General features: G+C 37.3%; 1 protein-coding gene across 5 annotated transcripts in view; it reads left to right on the top strand.

Moving 5' to 3' along the window:
- mapkap1 (MAPK associated protein 1) overlaps positions 1-24,566 on the top strand; it is a 197,556-nt gene that overhangs the window by 160,677 nt on the left and 12,313 nt on the right. For all 5 annotated transcript variants that reach the window (XM_052037365.1, XM_052037363.1, XM_052037364.1 and 2 more), the window contains 2 exons: positions 3,459-3,599; positions 12,403-12,540. In XM_052037365.1, coding sequence (XP_051893325.1) covers positions 3,459-3,599; positions 12,403-12,540 — 279 coding nt within the window. The remainder of the gene's footprint in view (positions 1-3,458; positions 3,600-12,402; positions 12,541-24,566) is intronic.

The following is a 24,566-nucleotide window of genomic DNA, read 5'->3' as shown; positions in this document are numbered from 1 at the left end:
AGATACCTAAACCAGTGTTCCTTTTTACCAGTCTTGGTGGTGGTATGACTCTTGGGATTTTCCGGTAGTAGGTCCTTGTAGATGCACCAGTTCATAAGACAGGTGAAGTTGAGTGTTGACCAGAAAATGGAATTCTTATTTTCTTTTTATTTATTCAACGTGCAGAGTCTAGTGTGCCGGGCAAGTTCCAGCACCGTACCATTAACAACACATTACACAGGCCTAGGAGCTTAAAGTGCTGATAACTGTGCCCATTAACCATTTTGACTCATCCTAAGACATACACACCCTTTGTTCCACAAATCCCTCCCGCACCTTCCCTCCTCCTGGAAAACTGCTTGCATCTCTCTCTTTCCCAGTCCTGGCGAAGAGCTGCAGCCGCAGCTTGCCTTGCAAGTTCTTCCAGCATTATTTGTTTTAGTTTCAGACTTCACCACTACTACGGTTAAATAAAGCTCTCTAGAAAATGGAGGAAAAGTAAAGATAGTTGACATAGATGAATAATGGGATGATAAAATCAAGGAAATAAAGAAAATTTAAATCAAAGAAACTAAGTATGATCTGTTGGTCCAGTGGGATTGCCACACTCCTCCTTGTACATCCCTGCTGCTCATACTCCAATTTATTCACTCCACCCATAGCAGCTGCACCTTTATGCCTCTGAACTCTGTAATTCATTCTGTAATCCCCCTGCATTTCATTTGTCCTGTGAGAAGCTTCCAAAACTCTCCTGTTTGGTCATCTACACGAAAATCTCATCGTCACCGAATGGCAGAATTTCCCACAGAAGCTCTGACCTTAATTGTAGCACCAGAAAGCCAAGGTGCCATCCTGGGATCATTTTCAACCACCGAAACAAACCTGTGGCTTGGTATTCCTTTGCATTTGCTCCTGTGGAAGGGCTTGAGGTTTTGTTAGATTAGCGGTGCTCCATATATACAGGTTACTGTTGTTAGGTTTAAATCCAATCCAGGATGTGGAAAATCTAAGGGAATGGGGAAACTTGCAAGGAATTGGGGCGTCTTTCATCAATTCCAAGGATTCACATCAGAAACTGACCTCCAATTAGCATTAGTAACATTTCTTGCTCTGACCTCAAGGATGTGAAAATTGAAGAACCTATATACAGAGGTGCCAGAAAGGTTTGTCTGCATGAGATCAGATTGAAGCTACAGTGCTACATAACCTTGTACAACTGACTGATTTAGCTGACCTGCAAATGGTTGATGTTGACACGAAAGAAACTCCATTCTTCAACCTTCACTTTCAGAATAAAATAAGGAAAGGTTTTCATTTTGGTAAAAACAAAAGAGAATTTGCCATTCCAATAGTGCAGAGATGCTGGGCTACAAATTCATCCTTCAAAGCATGCTTTGAACATGCACTACATTAGTGCCTGCATTTTGTGCTCTCTTAAAATTCAGTTCCATTGAACTGCATGGGAACTAAATTTTGCAATTTGTATACAATGCATAGCTGTTAGAGTGGTGTGCATTCAGTATATGTTAAAGAACAAATTTTTGTTACTGGACTTTAATCAGCAGAAAGGTTTTGGGTTTCATCACTGATCAATTGTTCATGTCTGAGTCTTTTCGTGACTTCAGACTTCACACAGTCAATGAAGAGTAGTCACTTTTGTAAAGTAACAAGGGTACCACAGCGCTCACAACATACCTAGGTTAAATGAGGAAAATCTGCCAGACCTGCTTGAAACTCTTGCTGGAAATGAATATCCAGAAGAGAGTATCAATTTTTAGCAAAGATATTTTCACAGGGAAACAGCTTTCCAGCACTTGCAATCAGACTTGAATGTGAAGATTGTCCATCTGGGCAAGGTTATTTAAATTGGACTGTGCCCATGGAAGTGTACCGAAGCAGATAGTGCTTTAAGAAAGTGCAGAAATAAGCTATTTGAAAATTTAAAATGAGCAGCATTATGCAAAGAACAAAAACTTTAGCTCTATAACTGGCACAAAGAAAGGAATGAAGCATTAAAACGAAAAGTCAGCAATAACTAAAAGATTCCAAAGCAAAGTGGTAGTAATTGGAAAGCATAATCCTTCAAAGAGAAGAGATATATTTTGTTGGAAACGTTTTACAACTGAGCTCAAGCTGCTATGAAGTAACTTAAGGTTCATATTTGATCACTGGAGCTATATGCAGAGTGCATTGGCCACTGGTTGTAAACATCCTACAACCTTTGGTTTCATTGACTTCATTGGAACCTAATCAGAAGCCGAGTGCAAAGTGCAGACAGTACTCCAGTGCATGTTTAACACAGATCAACAGTGAACTTCCCTCACTGACCCTTGCTTCGGGCTGCTGGAATTTCCTTCAATTCTTCTGATTGCATTGTTACCGGTGTTCATTTCTGCTTGACACTATTTCCATGTCATTCAGTTATGCATTGATTGTTCATAGATTTCTTAATCATTTTGATCAATATATTGTGTGTTGTTTGGAAAACCAAATTACAAGATTTTACCTCTGTGCAAATTTGGCCTCCATACCCAAGTAAAGATATACTCAAGTTGAAGTTGGTACAGCATTGTTTTTGTATATATATTTAAAAACAAGAATTCCAAGATGAAGGGATTATCCTTTCACAAACAATAGAGGAAGCTGAATCTCTCCTCAGAAGAATGAGATGTGCTTTCATTGGGATGTATGAGTTAGAGATGGATCCAAGGAGTATGTGATGAGAAGCTGTTTCTTCTTGCCGGAGATACGTTCTCAGGATATGGGATTTGTCCAATGGCTTACTCCTGCTATTAATGTTTGTCAGAAGAACTATAAGATCTTCCATAAAAACGTTTTAATATAGTTTTTTTTGTGTTAAAAGGATTTGCTTGCCCCCAAAACAAAAAAAAATTGCAGATACCTGAAAGCAAAACAAGAAAATGCCAGAAGGCCTCAGCATTAGCGAGGGAGCAGATTGTTCACCACCTGCTGAGATGCAAAACTGGAATTTTGCATGTCAACTGTCAGTTGTTAAAACTGCTGGGTTTTGAAATCAAAGAAAATGAAAACGGGGCAACTTCTGAAATGGGCAACAGATCTGTAAAGCCCATTTCAGACCTGAGCAGGAGGTTGAAAATCTACCCCTATATTTAGAGTGTGGTACCTCAGTCAGAATTGGAAGTACTGAGAATTTACTGGCCACCTGAAAAAGAAAGCAAAGTTTGACGTGACCGTGGAATCGGTGTCTTGGAGATTTTAAGTCAACAGGAACTCAAGTCTAATGTTTTCTGATAAGAGTCCAAATCTGAAATGTTAATTTATTTTCTCAAGTATACAATTAATGAGATATTGTTCACTTATTTTACCAAACCAATATTCTTTCCTTTTCATATAATTCTCATTGCTTATAGTTTTAAATATTGAGTTTTCATTTTAAGCAAGTAGGCAATTTTTGTTTTGCAAATGGATTGTCTCACACTTCTGTCTTCGATCTGTAGGTTCAAGAGGAGAAGAGAGTTCAGAGGATGAGCCGCCTCTGGATATAACAACTGTGCAGGACATTCTAAGCAGTCAACGCTACAAATCTTACAAAGTCAGCGTCGTTCACAAGCTTCGATTCACCACTGATGTTCAATTAGGTAATTGTTATTACTTGGGGGAGAAACAGCCTTTTTATGCTTGCCAAATGACTTCAAACAGTGCAAAAATTAGATTTTAAAAATAATTACCTGAAGTAAATTGCTCTTTCCTTCAAATCGCTCATTTTCAAAATAATTCTGTAATGGCTGGTAATATTGTAGGCACCAATTACATTAATTGTAATGGAACACAAAGAAACTAATTATTCAAATTGCTGCAGAAAGTATTAGATATTTCCGAGGAAAGGCTGCCATAATATTTTAACATATAACTAAACTGATGTGTTAATAGGAACTTATACATATGGTATATTCTTTGCCCCATATAAACTGCTTTCTGGTGTCCTTTCTCCTGTGAGGTCTAAAATATTTTACTAGGATAGAGTAAGATGTTATTTTGCAAATACTTCAACAAAGTTGATGTTCTGCAGTTGAATACAGGGAAACAAACCAGTGAAAGGCCTTTGAACAGGATTAGAGTTAACATTCAACTTGTAGATTAACAATAAACCCCTAAGGGCTAATTGAATTTAAATGAATATAAACACAAATAAGTACCTTTACTTTAATAGCCATCTGAAGCTCTCTTATGCAGGGTTAAGTTGCCATAATGTTCTAAGCAAGAAATTTTGCTTTTGATCTGAGCAAGTAGAGTGCCTTAACTCTTTTGATGCCTCAGAAATTTCTGATCCACCCTTGTATGATATTTCCCACAATTTGCTCAAGTAGTAAGAATGGCAACAATCTCTGTGGTCAGATATTATTGTATTGCAAATTATAAATCAATATCTTTGAAGGCAATATTGCTACATCTTATTAATAAAGAACTTTGTACATCTCATAATCTTAACTCAGTTCCTTCAAATTTAACATAAGAGAAAACACTTAAAGCTTACCTCTTCAGTTATTTATCCTGAAATTGATATAATTCTAAAATACCCAACTTGCAGTTATGTTTGGCAGCCTTATCTGATCAATCAACAAATTGTTGATGATTCTGTCCAAATTTGATTTTTTTATTCAGTGTCATAGATGTCATACCTAGTAACATTGGAATATGAAATACATTACCATAAGTGCTTGTTAAATCAAAACAATTTGCCATATTAACCACATATAAGAAGAAATATGAAAATAATAATTAAAGGGATAAAAGGAAATGTTAAGGTGGCTTTGGCGTAATCACAGTAGGTCTAAAGGATGAAATTTCTAAATATTCTTGTTCTCTCAATGCTATTGACAATTTTTATTTGCTTGATATCCTACTTGAATTTTTAGCTTCTGTGAAAATGTTTTGTTTCCGTATATTGGTGAGAATTTTGCACGGTATCGTTCAAACATGCAATCCTTCTGCAAAGCCCACCTTTTTCTGCTAGTTGCTGTTAGTTTGCTTCTTGGAGAATTTTTTGGCCCCTCTGCATCTGGAAGCTGTCAGAACAGAGCACTTGAAAAGGTCATTCCTTATCACTAAAGATAAATGATAGGAGGGGAGTGGAGCTGTTAGGTGAAACGAATGGTTCAACTTGTTCAGTACTGATGGGACTGACCTGTGAGTACAGCTTTCAGGGGTTAATGCACCTTTCAGTGTGCTTATAAATGTGAGGTTTCAGTCATATTTTAATTCTGTGCTTTATGGATGGTACAGTCTGCCTATGGTGAATGTGGAAACGTCTGAGGACTCCTGTTGAAAGGTGTTGATGTGCACAATGAAATTAATGTAAAGGAAAATCACTTTCACTGGACTATTTTTAGAGTAATTTTCATTTTACTTCAAATAAGTAAATGTTTCTGCAGCAAAATAACACCTCAATTAAAAAAAAAACATGGGTTGGATCTTGGTTCACCTGCACAGGGTAGTTTCAGACCCATATACTTGGGTCCCCTACATCCAGACCAATCCAAATGTCCCAGAAGATCACAGCAACATCTGGACATGAGCAGTGCCTCTTGTGATAGGGCCTTAACTGTCCTGAAAGCTTTGCCGGCCAGCAAAGATGCTGTAGTTGGCTGTAAAATATGTGTGATCTTAAATGTTTTCTGACATATTCACAAAGGTGACATAAACACTTCTAAAATTGAAGTAGAGAATATAAACATTTTAACTTTAAATATAGTTAATTAAAAGCATAATTTCGATTAAAATTAAACTAAAACAAAACACAGCCTTACAATCACTATTGAAATTGGCAGGATCTTTGGCACAGGATCTCAAAGGTGATTTTCCCCCAGCATGATACTCAGAATCTCAGCAAGGCTGGTCTCCATGGGGAACCCAGTGGTGGAGTGAACTGACAGCATCTCGAATCTGTCAGTAAGTCTGGGACTTCAGCAAATGACAGTGCATGTGCACGATTTCTGGGCTGCCTGCTGTTTAAATGGCATTAGCGTGGGAGATCTCACCCCTCTCTCCCATCAGTATATTGGCAAACCTATATCCCACTTGTAAGTTTGGAATTTTTATCTATTGCCAATAACCACTGAAGTTACAATGTCAGAACAATGATACTTGCAGATTAATGTGGTTGAAATGTTTAGTGCTGTTTTTCTTCCAAAGCGAGATGATAACATTTATCATTGGTTAAAGAGGGTAGCTCTAAAATGGAAGGCGCATTTACGATATCCCTCAGGAGGCAGAGAATTTACAGACTGACTCCAAATAATTGGTAATTGCAGATATTCTTGGGTAAATTTAGTCATTTAGTTACAAGCGGTAGTTACAACTGCAAATCCTATCTACAGTTTCACAAAGCAGAAGATCATGGCTTAATGCCCCACATCAGGATTTGAGTGCACAATCTGAGATGCATTTCAGTCTGGTGCAAAGGTGGGTTTGCATTATCTGGGCTGCACTTTTAGTCAGATAAAATGCTCAGCCTGGCCCATCTGCCCTCTTGGTAGAAAAGGATCATGTGCAATTTCGAAGAATGAGGATTCTCCTGGTGTATGGATTGTGTTTATTCCTCCATGAAGACATCATTGTTCTTTGTGCTGTCTGGTTCTGTGTAAATTAGCTGCCATGTTTCCTGACAAAACAAGATTGAAAGCAATGAAACATTTTTTAATATCTTAAGCATTGCAGAGTATTCAAATGCAAGATTTTGTTATATCAGAAGAAGACAACTGCCTGGAAATTCTATCCCGTAGCACGTTTGTTAGAAACCCAAATATTAACTTCATTCAGGTGCTTTGTGTACCTCAACTTTGCAGGTGGTTCTTGCATAAAATGCAAAGTCCCACAGTGCTGCTAATTGTGTGTGGTGATAAACCATGTACAGTTCAGAGTTGACATACAAAATGGTCCTGTGTATAGGCAACCCATAAACACCATGCCAAACCAGGCTTCTGCTGGTGTTTGAGTTAACTTTCTGCATTAAAGAAGCAAAATCTAACCTTGGCTGCTGCCAAGTGGTCTGTAGCATTAGTTGTTTAACAGGAAGGTCTTTAAGTGGTTTCCTTGTGATTGTTGCATTCTTCAACCCTCCCCCTGCCAATCCCCCTATGATTTACCAACACTGGCCCAATCCTCTCCTCAACCATCCCCAACTCAACCACTTTCCTGATCCTTTCTACATCCAGTCCAACCTTGGTTCCCACTGTAATCTGATTCTCTCCCTGAAACCTCCATTCATCCCTCTGAAATCCACAATCCAGCTGTCTTTCTCTGCTAGCTTTGCAAAAGCAGGAAACTATGGCCATAAAGCCTTGGCGTTCACACACTACGAGAGTCCTATTGTAGTCTGCACATGTCCTATTTCTCCATCACGATAGAATTTTGCCTCTCTCTCAAAATTGACAAGAGCCCACTGCACAGGATTGCCTTAATGGACTTTTCCCAGGAGCAGTTTTTCTGACTCATTAAATTTGTTTGTTTTCAAAATAATCTTCTGCTAAGTTTCCTCACTGTGACCAAAAATACACCACTGCAGTGGTAAAATATTGATGATATTGCTGGTTGGAACAGTTTTTTCTTAAATTGGACTTTAGCTGCTCCTAAATATTTCCTATTAGATCCTTCTATTTTGAAAAAAATACAATTCTGTATGACAAAGGAGAAAATCTTAGATTTAACTATGGGAAGTGGAGAATCCATCACTTGTCGGATAATGCTTTGTATTCCTGTGGCCATGTCTGTTGTTTGAAGTTCTAAAGTACCCTGAATGACATCTCACCTCTGTGGGTAGGAAAAAAACTTGGAAGCTGCTATTCATGCTTTGCTGAGGAAAAAGTAACATGTAATTTGGCAAACTTCCAGTAGACCAGTTAAATTTAATTAGTGCAAGGCAAAGTATTTTTATCTCCCATAAAAATGGGTGTTAATTATGATTAACAAAAATTGAGAATATCTAAACAAAAAAATATTTTGGGGATATGCCATTTTGTTGGTGACTGCACAGAAATGGTAGTACAAGCTGAAATTGTGAATTACGCCAGCAAACATCTCACTGATTTCTGCTTTTAAGATGCAGAATGATTTAGATCCATTATTGCTTAGTTTTTCACCATTTTATATCTTCAGTTGCACACTACATTTTGCAAGGTGAAGAGGAGGTAGCTATTCATGTACACTTATTTTTTTTTTACCAAAAGCTTGTGAAGGAGAGCTGCTTCAAATCTGTTCACTGTGCAGTTTTTAAGATTAAAATTTAAAATGATTCAGAAGGTAATAGTAGAAGTCGCTTCATTATCCTCTTTCTTCTTCCCCTCTTCTCCCCTCTACCAGCCCCCCACCCCCAAAACATTACCAAGCTCGAATGGGTAAAAACAAGCTGTGGCGGAGTAGCCTTTGCTGAAAAGATTGATGCAATGGGGAATGACCTTGGCTTGGAGCAGGAGCTAGTGATGTATGTACGAGCATCTCGCTGCTAAATGGACCCAGATTTGTAGCACTAATATACATGGAAGCCCAGAACCAAACTCAGGATGGCAATAAATCAACAGCCACTTTAGGTGTCATTTCTGGTTTATATTCTGGTATTGTTCTATCAGTTTAATTCATGTCACTATCATCTGTTCATCTGGAACAGTTTTATATAATTTTCCAGTGGAGTTACCTGACAAATCCCATCAAATTAACAAGGTACATTAACAATATTGACTGCTTCTGTGGTTTCTGGAGCTTTTGGACCATAGAATAAATTTTAGATGTATTCCCTTTTTAGATAGTAGTGTTCAGGGGCTTTGTCAAGTAGAAACAATTGTTTATATTTTTTCTTTGACAGATTACAGTAAATTTAAAATGTAATTTTTTTGGAGAGAATTTTTTTCAAAATATCCGATTTATAACTGCTTGTAGAAAGTATTCACCATCTTCAGTTTATTAATATGTACACATTCTGTTGACTTTAATTAGTGTTTTTATTGAGATTAGCTTATTTTTAATCTTTTAGTGATCAGATACTCCTCTGGGCTTGCACATCCTGTTCATTAATGCTGTCTTTCATGTTTAATGAAAATTACAATCATAAAAATATTGATGACTTTCCTCTAGTTATTTAATGGCAAATTTTTAATGTTGGGTGTTGTCATGTTAATGTTCTTTATTTATATTTACTTTATTAAAGGGGGTTTTTGAAGAGTTGGGAAGCTATTTATTAATTTAGTGCTTCATGCCTACGAGATATTAATTTCTGTAAAGTGGGAGTGGAAATTGCTTAAATAATACAAAACCAAATTATGTCTCTACTTGAGCTTGTAGAACTAATCACCAGGTATTTCACGCCACGAGTTATTATAGAAGTCTCGTAACATGTTGGTAACATTTATTAAAACAGCTGACCAACAATGATCAGGCAAATGGTTAAATCTGTGCAGAAGTGAACATGTCTATTTTCCAGGTGTCTGCACCACATTTTGAGTTTATCTGTACTCTGAAAGGAGGAGAACCACCTCCAGCAGTTGTAGAATAAGACTTCCTTCCACAAATTACATTAGTGGCATAGATTTCTGAATGAACCGGATTTTCGATTATTCAAGTAGGTTATTACAGTACTCAAACTATAGTTCATTATGTTTGACTCTTTTGTCTGTAGTAAAATGAGCTTGAGTGCACCTGTTTGGCTGTGTGAATTACCAATCTTGTTGAAACAATGGATTGATATTTATTATGGTATCAATCTCCTCAAGGAGCTGGCTTCCTGCCATATTGAAAATTTCTCAGCAGAGATGAATTTTTATTTTTTATGCCATCACAGCCTCTAATATCTCTGTTCAACAATGAATTGTGTAGTGTAAAATTTTATTCCTGTGGCTTTCGTGAAAATATGTTCCTTAAGTAAAATAGAAGATGCTGCAAACACTGTACATCAAACAGCATCTGCAGGAAGAGAAACAGTTCATGTTTCATGTTGAAGTCCCTTGTGCAAAACTGGGAAGGAGACTGGACATTAGTATTGTTTTAATTATTTCTCTTTCCTCAGATGCTGCTTGACCTGCTGAGTGTTTACAGCATTTTCTGCTTTATTTCAGATTTTTGGCATCTGCAGATTTTTTTTAAATTTTCTGTTTAAGTGTCAGTTTAGTTCATTTTATAGCAAGACCTCGATTTTTTTTTAATGTTGGAAGGTTATGGGTTCTATTTCCACTATATGTTTGGGCTCTTAATCTAAGTTAATACCTGAATAACTACCAGAAGAGGGCTCATTGATAGCAGGGTCATTTTCAAATGATAAGTTAAACTGCTTTATAGAATTAAAGTTAAACATCCAAGGAGCTGTTCAGACAGACATATAGATTTCTCTTACTGTTTTGGCCAGTTTCAATCCTTTATCCAAAACAAATGAATAAACGGATAACTTCATTAATTCATTGTTGTAGCAACCAACTGTGCACTCAGAAATGGCAACTATATCATATTGATCACATTTGGCGGTCTGAAACTAAGGAAGCCAATCACATGTTCAAATTCATTGAAGGGCTGTTAAACATTTTATTCTATTGCCCGTCTTGCAAATTATGTAATGGATGTCTTTGTGGACATATCTTTCCTGTCAAGCTTTCCTAAAGTGCAATCTGTTGCTTTATAATTGATTGTTGGTGATGATGCAAAATATTTCCTAGATATCCAAATCAGCACCAATTTCACAATGGTAATGATGCTAACACTGATGTTCACTGACCACCTGGACTTCACCCTGAAACTGATAGCAACTTAGATTAACATTGGAGTCCTGGGGTTCCTTTCAATAATCCATCTTATCTGTATTTCACTGTAAGCAAGCTGCAATCATGTGAATAGATCTGAATTTTAGGTGTTTATAAAATATTCTTGTTGCAAAATTGAAAATCTTGTCCTAGGTTACGTGTTCAAAGTGAGTTTTTAATAGTGTTACCAAGTAATAGTAACTGCTTAGCAAGTTAACTAGCCCTTAAAAGAACTAAGTTTATATCTATAGTAATTTTCTTTTACGATTTTAAATACAAGGGAATTAACATTTCAAATAAATTGTGGTACTCCTACCTTTAAATCACAGGTTCCCATTTTTATACAGTACCCTACAAAAGAACTTGAGTACTTCCTGGTTTGCTATCTTTGCGATAAAGGCGGGAGAATTTTGATTGGCTGCTCAACCAGGTCGATGACATCACAGCCGCTTAATGGCAGGGATCCCATTGAATTGATGCCTGACAGCTCAACAGAAAACAGAAAGCTCTCTGTAGAAATAGTTAGATCTTTGAGTTTCTTGACATCGGATTGAAGATGCGTTGCTTTGCTACTGCCTGGACTATTTATCATTTTGGGTCATTTACCTGGTAGAAAGTTCAGGAAAATGCATTCAACTTATCATAAAGATAAGGGATGATTACTGGGACATTTCCTCAATATTTTTCATTCCCTAGTAATTAGATTTATAGGTTTAACAACATTTTAGATTTAACACAGCATTGAAAGGTTTATTTTATTTTTAAAGATAGCCACTTAATGAGAGCTTACTAATGTTGTGAAATTTTCTCACCCACTTAGTCTTTTGAAGTTTGATTTGTATGGTGCTTGATATTATTACCCAGAACTGCTGTACTGAGTTTATTATGCACAGTTACACATCTAAAAACATTCAATATCATCCTGAGTTATGCAGTGTTATTTCATGTAGAATATCACCATATTATGACAGTAAATCTTCTTCCACACCATAAAACTTTGCTGGCAATTTCACCCCCGTTCTAATAACATACCTTACCCTATCAAGGCCATTAGTTTTGTCCCCACACAGTTTTATTTAATTCGTCAAAGATAAAAGCAAATAAGCATTTCAAGTTGGATCTCAGTAAGCCTTACATGTATCAAGTTATGTATTTCAGCACCGTCCATCAAGGTTGGCCTTGTTACCGAATAACTGCTTCTGCCTCTGTACACGGTGTGCTTTGAGGAATTGGTATCGCCACAATTATAAAACTAATATCAGAACGTGATTGGCTACATTTCACAAACAATCTGATCTAAAAATCATGTAGTTTTGTGTTCTAAATAACTAGAATGCTGTAATTGTTCTGTAACTTTCTGGTACCATTTGGTGACCTTATTAGATATAAAAGCTTTTTAAGTGTAACCAAATTTACACCACCACTATTTTAAGAATACAGTGTTCATATCAGATGCATTTTATCATTATTTTGTTCAGCTGGTGGTCCAGAAATCTGCTCTGTATTCAATCTTCTCTTAGAATGCTGCAGAAAAGCTCAGAGTTTCAGAGGGCTTAAGAGAGTATTTTATGTGTTCATTCCATTAAGATTTATAAAGTGTGTCAAATGGTTGATATAAAATCACTTACACAGCCCACTGGTTTATATCCCCACTGATTCACAGGTATCTCGGGAGAAAAGGTGGAGATAGACCCTGTTACTAATCAGAAGGCGAGCACCAAGTTCTGGATTAAACAGAAACCCATTTCAATTGATTCTGATCTACTCTGCGCTTGTGACCTTGTGGAAGAGAAGAGTCCAAGTATGTGGTACTATATTTTTGTGCTGTATCTTTGTGCTGTTCTGTGAATAAGTGCACACACTGAAATAGAAAAATTAGAGCTCCATATTGTCCACAGGTTTAATATTAGATAAGACAGTGGTGCTATGATACATTATTTTATCTTTTGGATTGCTAGCTGTAAAACTGCTATGCTTCTGAAATCAGTTCCTAAATTTTCAGCCGCCTAAAGGTTGAACAACATTTTGTCACACTCTGCAGTGGTGCCCTGTTAATCTATCAGAGTTGGCTGGTGATAAACCCAGTCAAATTTAAGTTGAGAATTTAATAAGGTCTGTGGCTAACAATCAGCTACTGGTGTTCTCACGTCAGTTAGATGTTTTCTTTTTATCATACCCCTATTTTTAAACAAGCATGCAGTAGAGTTGAACATAAGGTTGTGGTAGGAAGAAGTTAATGATATTAGTGTTTTTTTATCAGAGTCCATTGTAGTCTGTACAGAGATAAGTAAGTTAATTTGACAAGTATTTTTGGTGATTTGTTAAAACTGTGAGAAGGAAAATAACATGTAAGATTTCAGTCTTGTGCTTTATGCAGTTGTTTTAATGTTGTCCTTACAAATGTATATTAGACAGTGCTTGTTGAGTTTAAACTGTATCATATCAGGATCATGGTTTTTAGCCTATTTTAGAGCAGTTTTACACAAAGCTCACGGAAGGGAAACAAAATTACTGGCTTGGGGGGTGGGGGGGGATTGATTTAAAATAAAGCAGGATTGTTTTACTCATGGACTTGCATCCTTCTCAGCATCTACAAGAAATCCAGCTTGCTGCCTGCAAAGTTATGCTAGCACTGTATCTCAAACGGTTTTTAGAGAGGTGCATTTGTGCCTCTGTCATAAGTTAATTTGTCATCTTCTGTCTTAAAGAAAATGTTCAAAATGTAAAATGGTTATTTTCAAATTGAAAAATGTGATGTGGCAGTTGTAACTCATTGTATTATCAGTTTATTAACAAAAGTTTCAAAGCAAAAATTTTCAAATATTTGAAGTATTCTGTGTGCAATGAATTATTTTAAAGTTTAGTCATTGAAATGCGTATAAATTTAGCAGGATCTCATAATTCAGTGATTTGCATGGTCAAATCGTCAATTTTTGCAGATGGCATGTTCACTTTTCACTGCCACAGAGTAGTCAGTTGGAGTATTTTGGTTAATAAATTCCAGAACATTTGGAACTTGCCTCTTATCAGTTTTATATAAATATCTTCAAAATACTTTGGGACCATTTAACATATTAAGGGTCCATATAATATATGTTAATGTTTAATCATGAACGAAACACCACTAAATTGATGCATATTTAGTATATTGTCCTTTTTTACAGAATAAGATTGACATTTCCAAACACGGTGAACTGATTGTTGTTTTAAAAGAACATTGCAGCTTCTAGCCTATCTGGTTCTTTTCTGCTCGAAGGACAGTGGCCTTAATCAGAGGTTATTTGGTGCACTTTACAGTACAGAGTCAGCATCACCCTAAATTTGCCTCTCAAAATGTCTTGCAATTCAGCCAGTAATTAGATAGCTCCATTTATGTAGTGCATTTGCGCGCGCGCATGCGCGTGCGTACACACACACACACACACACACACACAGAGCGCAATGCAACATTTAAAAATGTTAGAAAATGCTATTATGCTGATATACTTGTCAAGCCTTGATACTGGATGAAAGATTGCTTTGTTTCAGACTGTTAAATGCAACAAAGACATTTCAGTTTTTTTTCTTTTGTGAGCACTACATTATTTGGTTAAATCCTGCTTATCATTAATTGGATGCTCTACATCATGTGACCCTGATCTCTTCAATTGTTATCATTCCATTGCTGCAGAGAGGCTTAACAGAATGTTAACCTGATAATGGGGACTGGGCCTTCTAGTTGTGCCCCATCATATAGTTTTCTATTGAGCAGTTCTGCTTGACTAGCTAAAGAAGGTGGCAAGAAGATTAATGATGGTAGGCTAATACAGGAGGGTGTACCTTTCCAAGACTTCTACCACAGAGATATTAGAGCTCAACCAGAGCTTGGCTTTTTCCTTAACCTGTGACCTTTAACCCTCCCTCACCGTTGAGATCTGTCACTGCAGTCGACGTTTTGATTGATGTTCCTACAAGAGTCGGTCTTTTTCATTGAATTTCACATCTGCACGAAAATAGCTTCTCTTGCAGAATTCGTGCTGGCTGTTAGTGATAGCAAAATTGATGGCAGAAATGTTTTTATGTAGTTTTCATTTAAAACCAAAGAAACTTGACACATGCTAATGTAGCACTGTGCCCTGCAATGCCCTGTTCTTGAGTTTATTCAGTTCAGTGTAATTAATGCCTTGAATCTTGCTGTAATATGGATTACACCAGAAGCAAACTTTAAAAGGAGGTAATCCTAATTCATTTAATACGCAGTTAGTATTTACTGGCTTCCCACTAATACTGACCTTCTTGTGTGACTTATTACATATGTGTAGCAAGTTCACAGAATTCACTTTGATGCAAATTTATTGTTAAAGTAGCTAGCCGTATGAGTTAACTCAGCTGCCTTGTTAAATGGATAAAAACCCTGTTTGTTTAAGAATTACCTAATATAAGTAACCCTAAGGTGCTGTTTGGGAGAGAACCAGTGCCAGGTTGGTATGGGTCCAGGTTTTAAATCTGCATTTGGACTATTTGGGATGCTTTCACAGTTGTCAGACAAGATAATCTATACTTGAGCCCCAGTGCCAATTTGTTGTTTTTGGCAACGTACAAAAGCCACATGCAACTTTCCCTGTTAATGCATTTTCCCTACTTGGTGCTATTTAATCCATCTTGGATAGAATACCAAGAACTACTGCAACTGGTGATAGCTAAGTAGAGGTATTCCCAACCCATCCTCACATCACCCCACCACACCCCTTGCCATCTTCTCTGCCTGTTCAAGGGATTATTTTTTCACCACGTTGGAGGCATTTTTCTTTCCCTTGTTGAAATTTGCAACAATTATCATTTTGTTGAGGGCAAGGCTCCGAGTTAAGTCCAGATTTGTGTTGAAGAATCTGTTCAGCCTTCAGGTTGTGGACTACCTTCCTTCTCAAGAGTTATTGGCACCACCCACCTACCATCCCCAGTCCCCCAGCTGATTGAAGTTGGCATTTTAACACCACCTTGCGCCTGTGCCAGTCCACATGCTGTGGGCACTGATCTGAGGTTCTCTTGTAATCGTCGTCATAGCGATGATTCAATTTGGTTCACAGCTCTGATTAACTGGTTGTGATTTCCATGACGACCACGGGACGTTCTGTTCCGATTTGCTGTTAGCATTGTAAATCCTGGCCAATTAGCAAATATGTTAATAATATTGGATACTGTATTAACTGCTTTCCACTGCTGTGCTGAGTTATTATTAAAGAGACAATGATTGGTAATTTTGTCAGTAATATAATTAGGTGGGTGGGGGGTGGCAGGAAGGTGAGGAGCTGACCGAGATTGTTCTTGTGCATGTCCAAATGGCTGTCAGTGCGGTGGAGCTCTTGCGCTCAACTGTCGGTTTGGGTAAGGGGAAAGAAAGGGATTCTTTCATAAAGAAAACAAGCTACTCCCAGCCAGGTTACCTTCGAAACTCTTAACTTCCTCTTTACTTTTCTCCCACTTGACCCAAAAACCATCCCATGATTATTAAAAATGCATTCCAAACCCTGTTGGCCTTTTTTTTAAGTTTAATTGCTTAACTAGACGACAAGCATTATTGTGTAAAGCAAGCTGATGCTAACTTCAAGTAATTTTGCATTCTAATCAATTCCTTTTAAAATATGCCATCATTTGCAAAAAGAAAACCATTTAAAACCCTAAGTGAGTCCAGCAAGTGACGGTACTAGGAATGGAATTAAAATAATTTTCCTGTGCATTTGTATCATCCTTGTAACAAATACTATATCAGCTTTATTAAAAGAGGTCTTGACTATCCTGTCAGAACTGGCCTACCAGGGTATTTTAGTTTAATTACACTATCCAATTAAAACTCGTAGCAGTATTCTGATTTTCTTCTACTTGGACTTGAGTGGAGATGACATTTACAAGCCTTGGCTTTCAAGTAGACAATAGTTTGATTGATGAGCTGCAGAAGGAATGAGGGAGGCAATTGCCATGTGGAAGAACTGCTTAGTACACTTTGATTTATTTATCATCTGTTCCTAAAACAAGACTGGTGAGGTGATAGTGGTGGGCAGTGGGGTGTGCTGTGATTTACAAGGTACACTGCAACATTCCAAAAGGAGTCAGTTGGCAGAGGGGGGAAAGCTGTAATATAAGGACAAGGATGCAAGAGTCTGCCGCAAAGAGTTTAGCCCTTGCACAGCGAGTAACTGTAGTCTCTGCCATTTCGCCATAGTATTAATGAGGAGGTTTCTGTCAGTTTGCTACAGGACTGAAGCAATCTGATCTGTTCCTGATGTGTATCCTATAATGTCAGTGTTAAATGAAACTGTTCCAATTAAACTGCACATATACCTTTGTCGTGCTACTAGTGATAGCTGATTTGACATCTCACAGAAATAGCAGTATTTTATGATAAAACCTATTTTCAGTTATAAGCTTCAACTCTGTATTTTATCAAATTAACTAACTTTTTAAGAACAGAAGTACAGTGTGTATCTTGTCTCACCTTGGGCCCTTGAGAGGTTAAATGTAATAGTGTCAAAATTCAAAACAAAATCACTGGAGTATTAGACAATTCTGATATTTTTAATTGTTCGTGATTACTTTCATCCTTCCATCTCCATACTTTCTCTTTATATTTTTGATGCTTAACAAATCTCAATGCAAAGTGTTCATTGAATTATTTGTTGTACTAAAGAGAAGTACATTAGCTTTCTGAGTTCAGTGCAGTGTTTCTTTTAAATAGGTTAAATTTCTCTATTTTAAATATTACTGTACTTCAGACTTGATGTGTTTTTCCTCGCCTTTGGAACCAATAAATCTATGTTGTTATGATTGTGTGCAGTCTCAACACCTTTCTCTCCTTTAATCTCTTTTACTCCTGTGATTTCTACTTTCTCAGCTTCCCATATATTGGCTATTTGGACAACCCATTCTTTCTTGTAGTTTTGCTTGTTTTAAGACTTTTTGTCCATTCTTCACCAGATACTACAGTACAGAAGCAAAACTACTGAGGGTGCTGGATTCAGAAATTAAAACATTGCTGGAATTGCTAACGAGGTCAGGGCAGTCACTGGAGAGAAACCAGCCTGTAATGCATTTAATTTCCAGGTTTTATTCTTCTCAGTTACACATAACCATGGGTGGTTCTATCAATGCATTTCAAAATTAATGCTGATTATAAAAAATGAATTCCTAGGGGAATGTTACCAAATAAAATGTTAAAACAAAATCGCTAAGCATTTAACTGCAAGCCATTTGGAAAGATTGCACGCTGTATGTAAAGGTATTAGCGTTATTGATCTTCCAGCAGTATCATTTAGTCTGAGCACTGGTGTGCGAGATGTTTTGTTTTCTTGTGTGTGTGTATGATGAATGCTGAATATAATTTTTATCCAAATTATTTTTGTCTTTCCTGCATACCAATATGTCTGTTTTACATTAATTTTGATTACTTGCAATTTGGCTGCTGATTTTTGAAAACAGCATATTCAGAGAAAAGAAACGTGGTGGCACTGTAATTCAAACGCAAACTCCATATGCAGCACCTGTAAATGTCTAGTAGGGCTCCTCAGATTAACTCACTAATCTCAGTAGTATTCAAATCATTTGTGTCAGCAAATTTCAGCACATTCACTGCACAACAGCCTTTCTTATTGAACAGAGCACTATCAAGCATTGCTAATTCTTTGGAGAAGTGTATTAATCCTTTAATTGTTGAATTTCCAAAGATAATTTTCAATATATTCTTGCTCAAGTTTGTTAGATGCTACCATAGTAAATTCTTTGCCTTGTTGTCATTCAATTACTCAGACCAAGAAGGTCCCAAGTTCAATCCTAGGGCACTATTGATTTGGCTGAGCTAACGTTTGGTCCTACAGTAAGGGAAGGGGAGGTTTTGCCCCAGGTCCCACTGATGGCCACAGTCTAATGACTGCTGGTGGATATGCAAAAATGCTGGAAGGTAGCAGGAGAGATTGAGCACCCACATTCTTGAGTAGCCTGATGATCTTCACTCTCCAGTTTCCCAAATGAAGTTGGAATATTGAAGAACAGCTGTTAACGTCTTCAAGCAATTAATTTGTATATATAAAAAGTTGTGAGAAAATTATGCATGTGTGTGACTATTTTTTAGATTTTGCCACCAGTATAACAAAAAGTCAGAGCAAACATAAGTGCCTCATTAAACCAGATGTTTGAGAGCCAGCATGTGAAATGAGAGAAAGTATCATTATTTTTCTTGTCTAGGGAAAAAAGTGAAATAAACCATCCAATTGAAATTTTTGCATTTATTGTAATAACTTTTTAAGTAGGTTTTTCTGTTTAAAAAAAACATCCCTACTCAGTTGTAACAAAACACCACTCCATTTACATACTAATGAGCCTCTAATTAAGATTTTTTTTCATTGAGACTTTTAAAATACATTGGACATTAGTACCACTGGGGGCTTTTTGTCAAATTTTTTAAAAATACTTTTTAAATTATTTGACAATTTCCAATTTGGGAATTTATCTTAATGGTTAGTAAATCATAATTATGTTTAATTGCCCTTTTTACCATGAAACCAGTAGGAAACTCTAATTAATATGTCATCAGTATGTAGTTTCTCATTTCTTTTGCAGAAGTATTTGTACATTCAAAAAGATAAATGACAGAACATTTCTGTAAATGTAAACCGTAAGCTTAAAATTATGCCTTGACAAAATCATGGCCCCAAAAAATGTGGTGACAGAGATTTTTTGCCTAATGACAATTTGACAACTTTCACCTTCCCCCTCCCTCTTATGGCTGCTACACAATTATTGTTTGTTGTTCTTGGGATCGGTTACTTCATCTTCACATCAGATGGTTAAATAAAGCAACTTTTTTTTAAGATGGTAGGATATTCATTGGGTTGTGAACCTGGGCATTTTTTTCATGGTTTGAGTTTGTACCTGATCTTTTCCAGAAAACATTTCCTTCATGACAGTTCGAGCTTTGAAATTTGTTAAAACTATTCGTAAACCCACCCCTGATGCAGACAATCACGCACAAATGTTTTTATTATGTTGGATTAAATCATGGCTTCAACTCGTGCACCTTTACGCCCCAGAAAAATCAGCAACCTTACAAGATTGTTTAAAGTGGTCTGTGCTGAGATTTCAGACATGGGAGCGCTTTTCTCTTTTGTTAAAGAAATTCCTAGTCAGAAGTCAGGCTTAAAGGGGAGAGGGAATTTGGTTGGTGAAGAAAACTGCCCTTATGAACCTGAATGAATCCCCAAGTATTGGAGCCATTGTGCTTATAGCAAAATAATTGTTGAGGTAGCTAAACCTTACACTTCTGAGGCAAATCAGTTCCTCCACGGACTTCTATTTCCATTCAGCTGTATGGATCCTGCTTCTAACTCCCTCCCTGTATTGAGTACTTGAGGTTTACCACGGACAGTTTAACTACTACAAGTCTGCATCTTCTATTGAAGATTTGGGGATTGTCAGTTGACCTTTCCACCAACAGCAGCCTTGAAAATAGCAGTGACTGTGGAGAAAAATTGCCTAAAACTTGATTGTGTTTCTTTATTACTTGCAAGGGAATTTGAGATCTCGGAACCCAACTGATCAATAAGGCCAAGTGTCCTTCAGCTGATTTAGTGCTGTACTAAACTGATTTCAAAAAGGGTGATCTTTGCGTGTGTCTCTTCCAGGACTGTAGAACCCAGAACTTGTCCACTTCATTGATTCCTGAGACACAATTACTGATTCCTTTCTGGGACAGACTGCCCCAGAGGATAGAAGAATCTGCAGTTGAAGTATCCCAGGCAATCTGCAGTGGATGTAAGGAACTGGGCTCTAAGGAATTATTCTTGGTCCTATTCCACAACATACATACAGACTCCGTTCCTCCTCTGTCAGACCCCTGTGTTGGAGGCAATGCTACAGGACTTCTTGCATCACTATTGTTGTGAAAATCATGATTCTCCTGGTAATTGGGATTGGTCTGCGATCTGTGAACATGAGACACAGCCCACTGGAGGTGATTGCTGATGACAGTTACTTTATTTTTAAGTACAGAGGAAGTGGCAAATGCGGGTACAGTTACAATGTTTAAAAGACATTTAGACACACATGGATTGGAAAGGTTTAGAGGAATATGGGCCACAAATGATACTAGGTCGGGTGCACAACTTGGTCAGCATAGACGAGTTGGGCTGAAGAGCCTGTTTTTGTGTTGTATAACTCTGACTTTATCACTTTCATCACAGAAACCACCTTCTATTTTATTTTTCCCACCAGCACCCTGCTTCCTCCAAGGCCCTTGCCTTCATCAATACTTTTTTGAATGACGCTTACGTCAACTTGGGAGGGTAAAAGATGTTATGCTGTTGTCACTGATAAAAGTTGCAGGTGACATTCACTTTGTCGTAAGCTCACCTGTGATTTCAAAATTTAACTTGCCTTGGGTAATGTCAGTCTGTTATTTTTAACCTGCCTTGTATGTGGTAGAACATTTGTATTCTATGTTATATTGTCATAAGAGTACCTTGCTGCTTTGTAGCCAGATCCAGGACTTTTAAGTAACTTCTTGAATGCATGAGTTATCAATCACAGATCTTCAGTACACCACAGAGAGCGGTGGGTGCCTGGAATGCACTGCCAGGGATGGTAGTGGAGGCAAATACGACAGAAGTTAAGATGCTCTAAGGCACACAAATAATAAGAGAATGGAGGGATATGAATATTGTGTAGGCAGACAGGATTAATTTAGTTAGGCACTTAATTACTAGTTTAATTAGTTTGGTGTAACATTGTGGGCCGAAGGGCCTGTTCCTGTGCTGTACTGTTCTATGTTCTATCCTTTGTAAAATGATCGGTGTCCTGATTAGTCAATTGACAAGAAAACAAATCCTGCTGACCACATTTGGATGGTTACTACGTAGTTAGATGTAAACCAAGACATTATTTGCATTTGCAGGAAACTCATGCAATCAGGATTCTGAATAATCTGGAATCGTGCAAATGATGTATTCCTGGAAGTAATTGACGAAGACTTTTTAATGGGAATAATTGTTTTTGAAACTTGGTCCACATGGAAAGTGCTGAAGGAATACTTGCAACTTAAATGCTCATGTCAGAAATGAAGTTAATGTTACAAAAACAAAAAGGTCATTTTGTTTGGTCAATGGCAGGAAAAATGATAGTGCTAAATTTTTATTTTTATCTGCAAAATTACTTTTGTTCACCTTTTATATAAAGTGTAACCAGAAACCCAAAAGCTGTGCTATGAAGTAAAATGAAATCATTCTCAGAATTTTTGAACAAGATGGGTAAATGCAGTGAAGCCATAAATCTGACTCAACACTTTTTTTTCTTGTGAAACATTATCTTCATCTATGCATATGGATAGATTCAGTATAATGTTTACATTATAATGTTTAAAATATTTGTCCTTGTTTGTTATGAACCGGATAAAGTGCTCTCAGCCACTTCATTTTGAGGTTACATACGATGCAAACATCTATGTCTCTCTTCTCCCAGAAAGTTTGCCAGAGATTTTATTTCCAAAGAAATATGACCACTCTCGGGCTTGAAGGCATTGTTTAAGCCAGGGTTATTCTCAATTTATTTTCTGACGTATTCATTTCACAATAGTCTGATGCGTTTGACCCTTCTCTCTTGGGATGTGGGTCTGAGATCAGTGCAGTTAGCTTTTACTGCCACTAGATGTCTTGATTTTGTTTTATAGAATGGATTTTAACTTCTCCTAGAGGCAGAACATTCTGTGAAACATTCCTTATTGTCATCTTGGTGAAGGGATATTTTTAATTTTGCTTCAAAATTATTGTAAACAAAATGATTTTATGATAATTATCACTGATAATCCACCTCTTGAAGAAATCTCTTCAATGCAGAGAATGTGGATTGTTCTGTGATATTAAAATGTGCAAATTTAGACAGTTTAAAACCTGGTCCATTTAACTTTATTGTATAGTTACCCAAAATTATAACTTCAATGTACCGTTGTTTTGAACCCGACTAATCCTTGTATTTTTGTGAGGTTTATTTGAGGCATTTTAGAGAGAGTTTCTCATTGATCAATATGCATTTGTACAGCAAAAAAAAGTCTTTTGACCCTGCTGCAAATGCTCAGAAATATTTAAATATTCATTGCTCCAAAACCTGCACAGCTAATCCTAGTTTTTTTTCCATAGTTTCACATTTTATTAATATAAAATTGTCCTGAGTTGTGTTCACTTCTAATTGCATTTACAACTGAAAACTCAAACCATTTATCTTCTGATGTCCTGACACTGTCAGCATCAAAGGGACAGCACTTGCTCTTGACCTTGGAGTGGGCCACAAAATTTTTGCTGGGTTTACAGCAAAGCCTTGCTCTAGTCAAACATCAGATGTGCTGTGCACCCTCTCCGTGTCACCTATTCCTCACTCAGACATGCTGAGCCGCAGTCAGGAAGTACGTGGTAACTTTTAAGTCGTGCATAGAACATGCAATAAGGGTTGGGGAAAACTTGTGGTATTAAGATCAAGATAAAAGACTTGGGTAAAACATTTTTTTAATCTCCAGCATTAGTTAACTTGCGTGAGATGAGGCTCCATGTTTATTTAAGTTAGTTTTCAAGGCTAGTGATGTTGTTAGGCAGTAATTATCATTGATTTATTCATTTAAAAATCTGCTTACTCCTGTGTGCAGCAGCCCCGATATTTTCACCTGTCTCTAGTGGAGACTTGGTCAGCAAACACGATTTTGAATCCCAGCATGGCAGCTGCCTAATTTATATTCAAATAATTGAATAAATACAGAATTGAAGCTTGTTACAGTAATGGTGAACATGGAACTACTGGATGGTTGTGAAATGGTTCACCAGATTCCTTCAGGGAATGAAGTCTGGGGCAATTAGAGATGGTCAATAAATGCTGGCATTTCCAGTGATCTCCACCTCATATGAATGAATAGGGAAAAGTGTACTCGAAGTCCCAGCACTGATTATCAGCAAGGACTGTAACGGCACACAATGTGGTGCAGCGCGGTACCACCGATGGCACAAGCTTTCTGCAGACTCCAAATTGTCATATTTGATATTGCGAGACCGTAAGCAGGAATACGCCAGTCGGTCTGGAGCCTGCTCTGCCGTTCATGCAGATTATGGCTCATCTAGTCTTGGCCTCAACACCACTTGTCTGCTGTCTCCCCATGTCCTTTGATTCCCTTGAGTTCAAATGTCTGTCAACGTCCACCTTGAATCGAATGACTGTCTCCATGTATTCATCATCCTCTGAGGCGAGAAACTCCTTGCCTCTGTCTTAAATGAGTGATCATTTTATTACCTATTGTTATCTGTTATTATTGAGAACCAAACTTGTGCTTCAAGTTGCTTAACCAGTAACCTAACCAAGATAATGTTATGCCTTGCTGAATAATTCCCCATTGAAGTCGAAGAAAATAGTTAGGGCTGGTGCTTGCAGGAGTAAGTTGATTTTTCATGAAATAATCAATGTTAACTACTGCCTAACAATCTCACCAGCCTTGAAAATTGGCTCTTAAGTGTGGACTCTTATTTCCCAAGAGCAGGGTGACAGAATGGCACTGCTAGTAAGAGCTTGATGGTCAGCGTGAACTCTGGGCTGAAGGGCCTGTTTCCATGTTTCATGCCTCGTTTAATGGGCGCTAGAAACTTTAAAGAGTTGTTTTGCCTTTGACTCAATCCTGAGTCTTTCCAAATCTTTATTGCACTTTGTGGAAGTGTGAGGACTGATGAGCTTGCCATTGTTATCCGTGCATCATCCAGCCTTTTGACACTTAGAATTGGAAGCCAATGTATTTTGTAACTAGATTAACTGAATTCAGTTCCATTAAACTAGGAT

This window comes from Pristis pectinata, chromosome 23 (assembly GCF_009764475.1).
Source record: "Pristis pectinata isolate sPriPec2 chromosome 23, sPriPec2.1.pri, whole genome shotgun sequence".
Lineage (NCBI taxonomy): Eukaryota > Metazoa > Chordata > Chondrichthyes > Rhinopristiformes > Pristidae > Pristis > Pristis pectinata.
The sequence above is the reverse complement of the archived record's forward strand: the minus strand, read 5'-3'. Positions and strand labels throughout refer to the sequence as shown.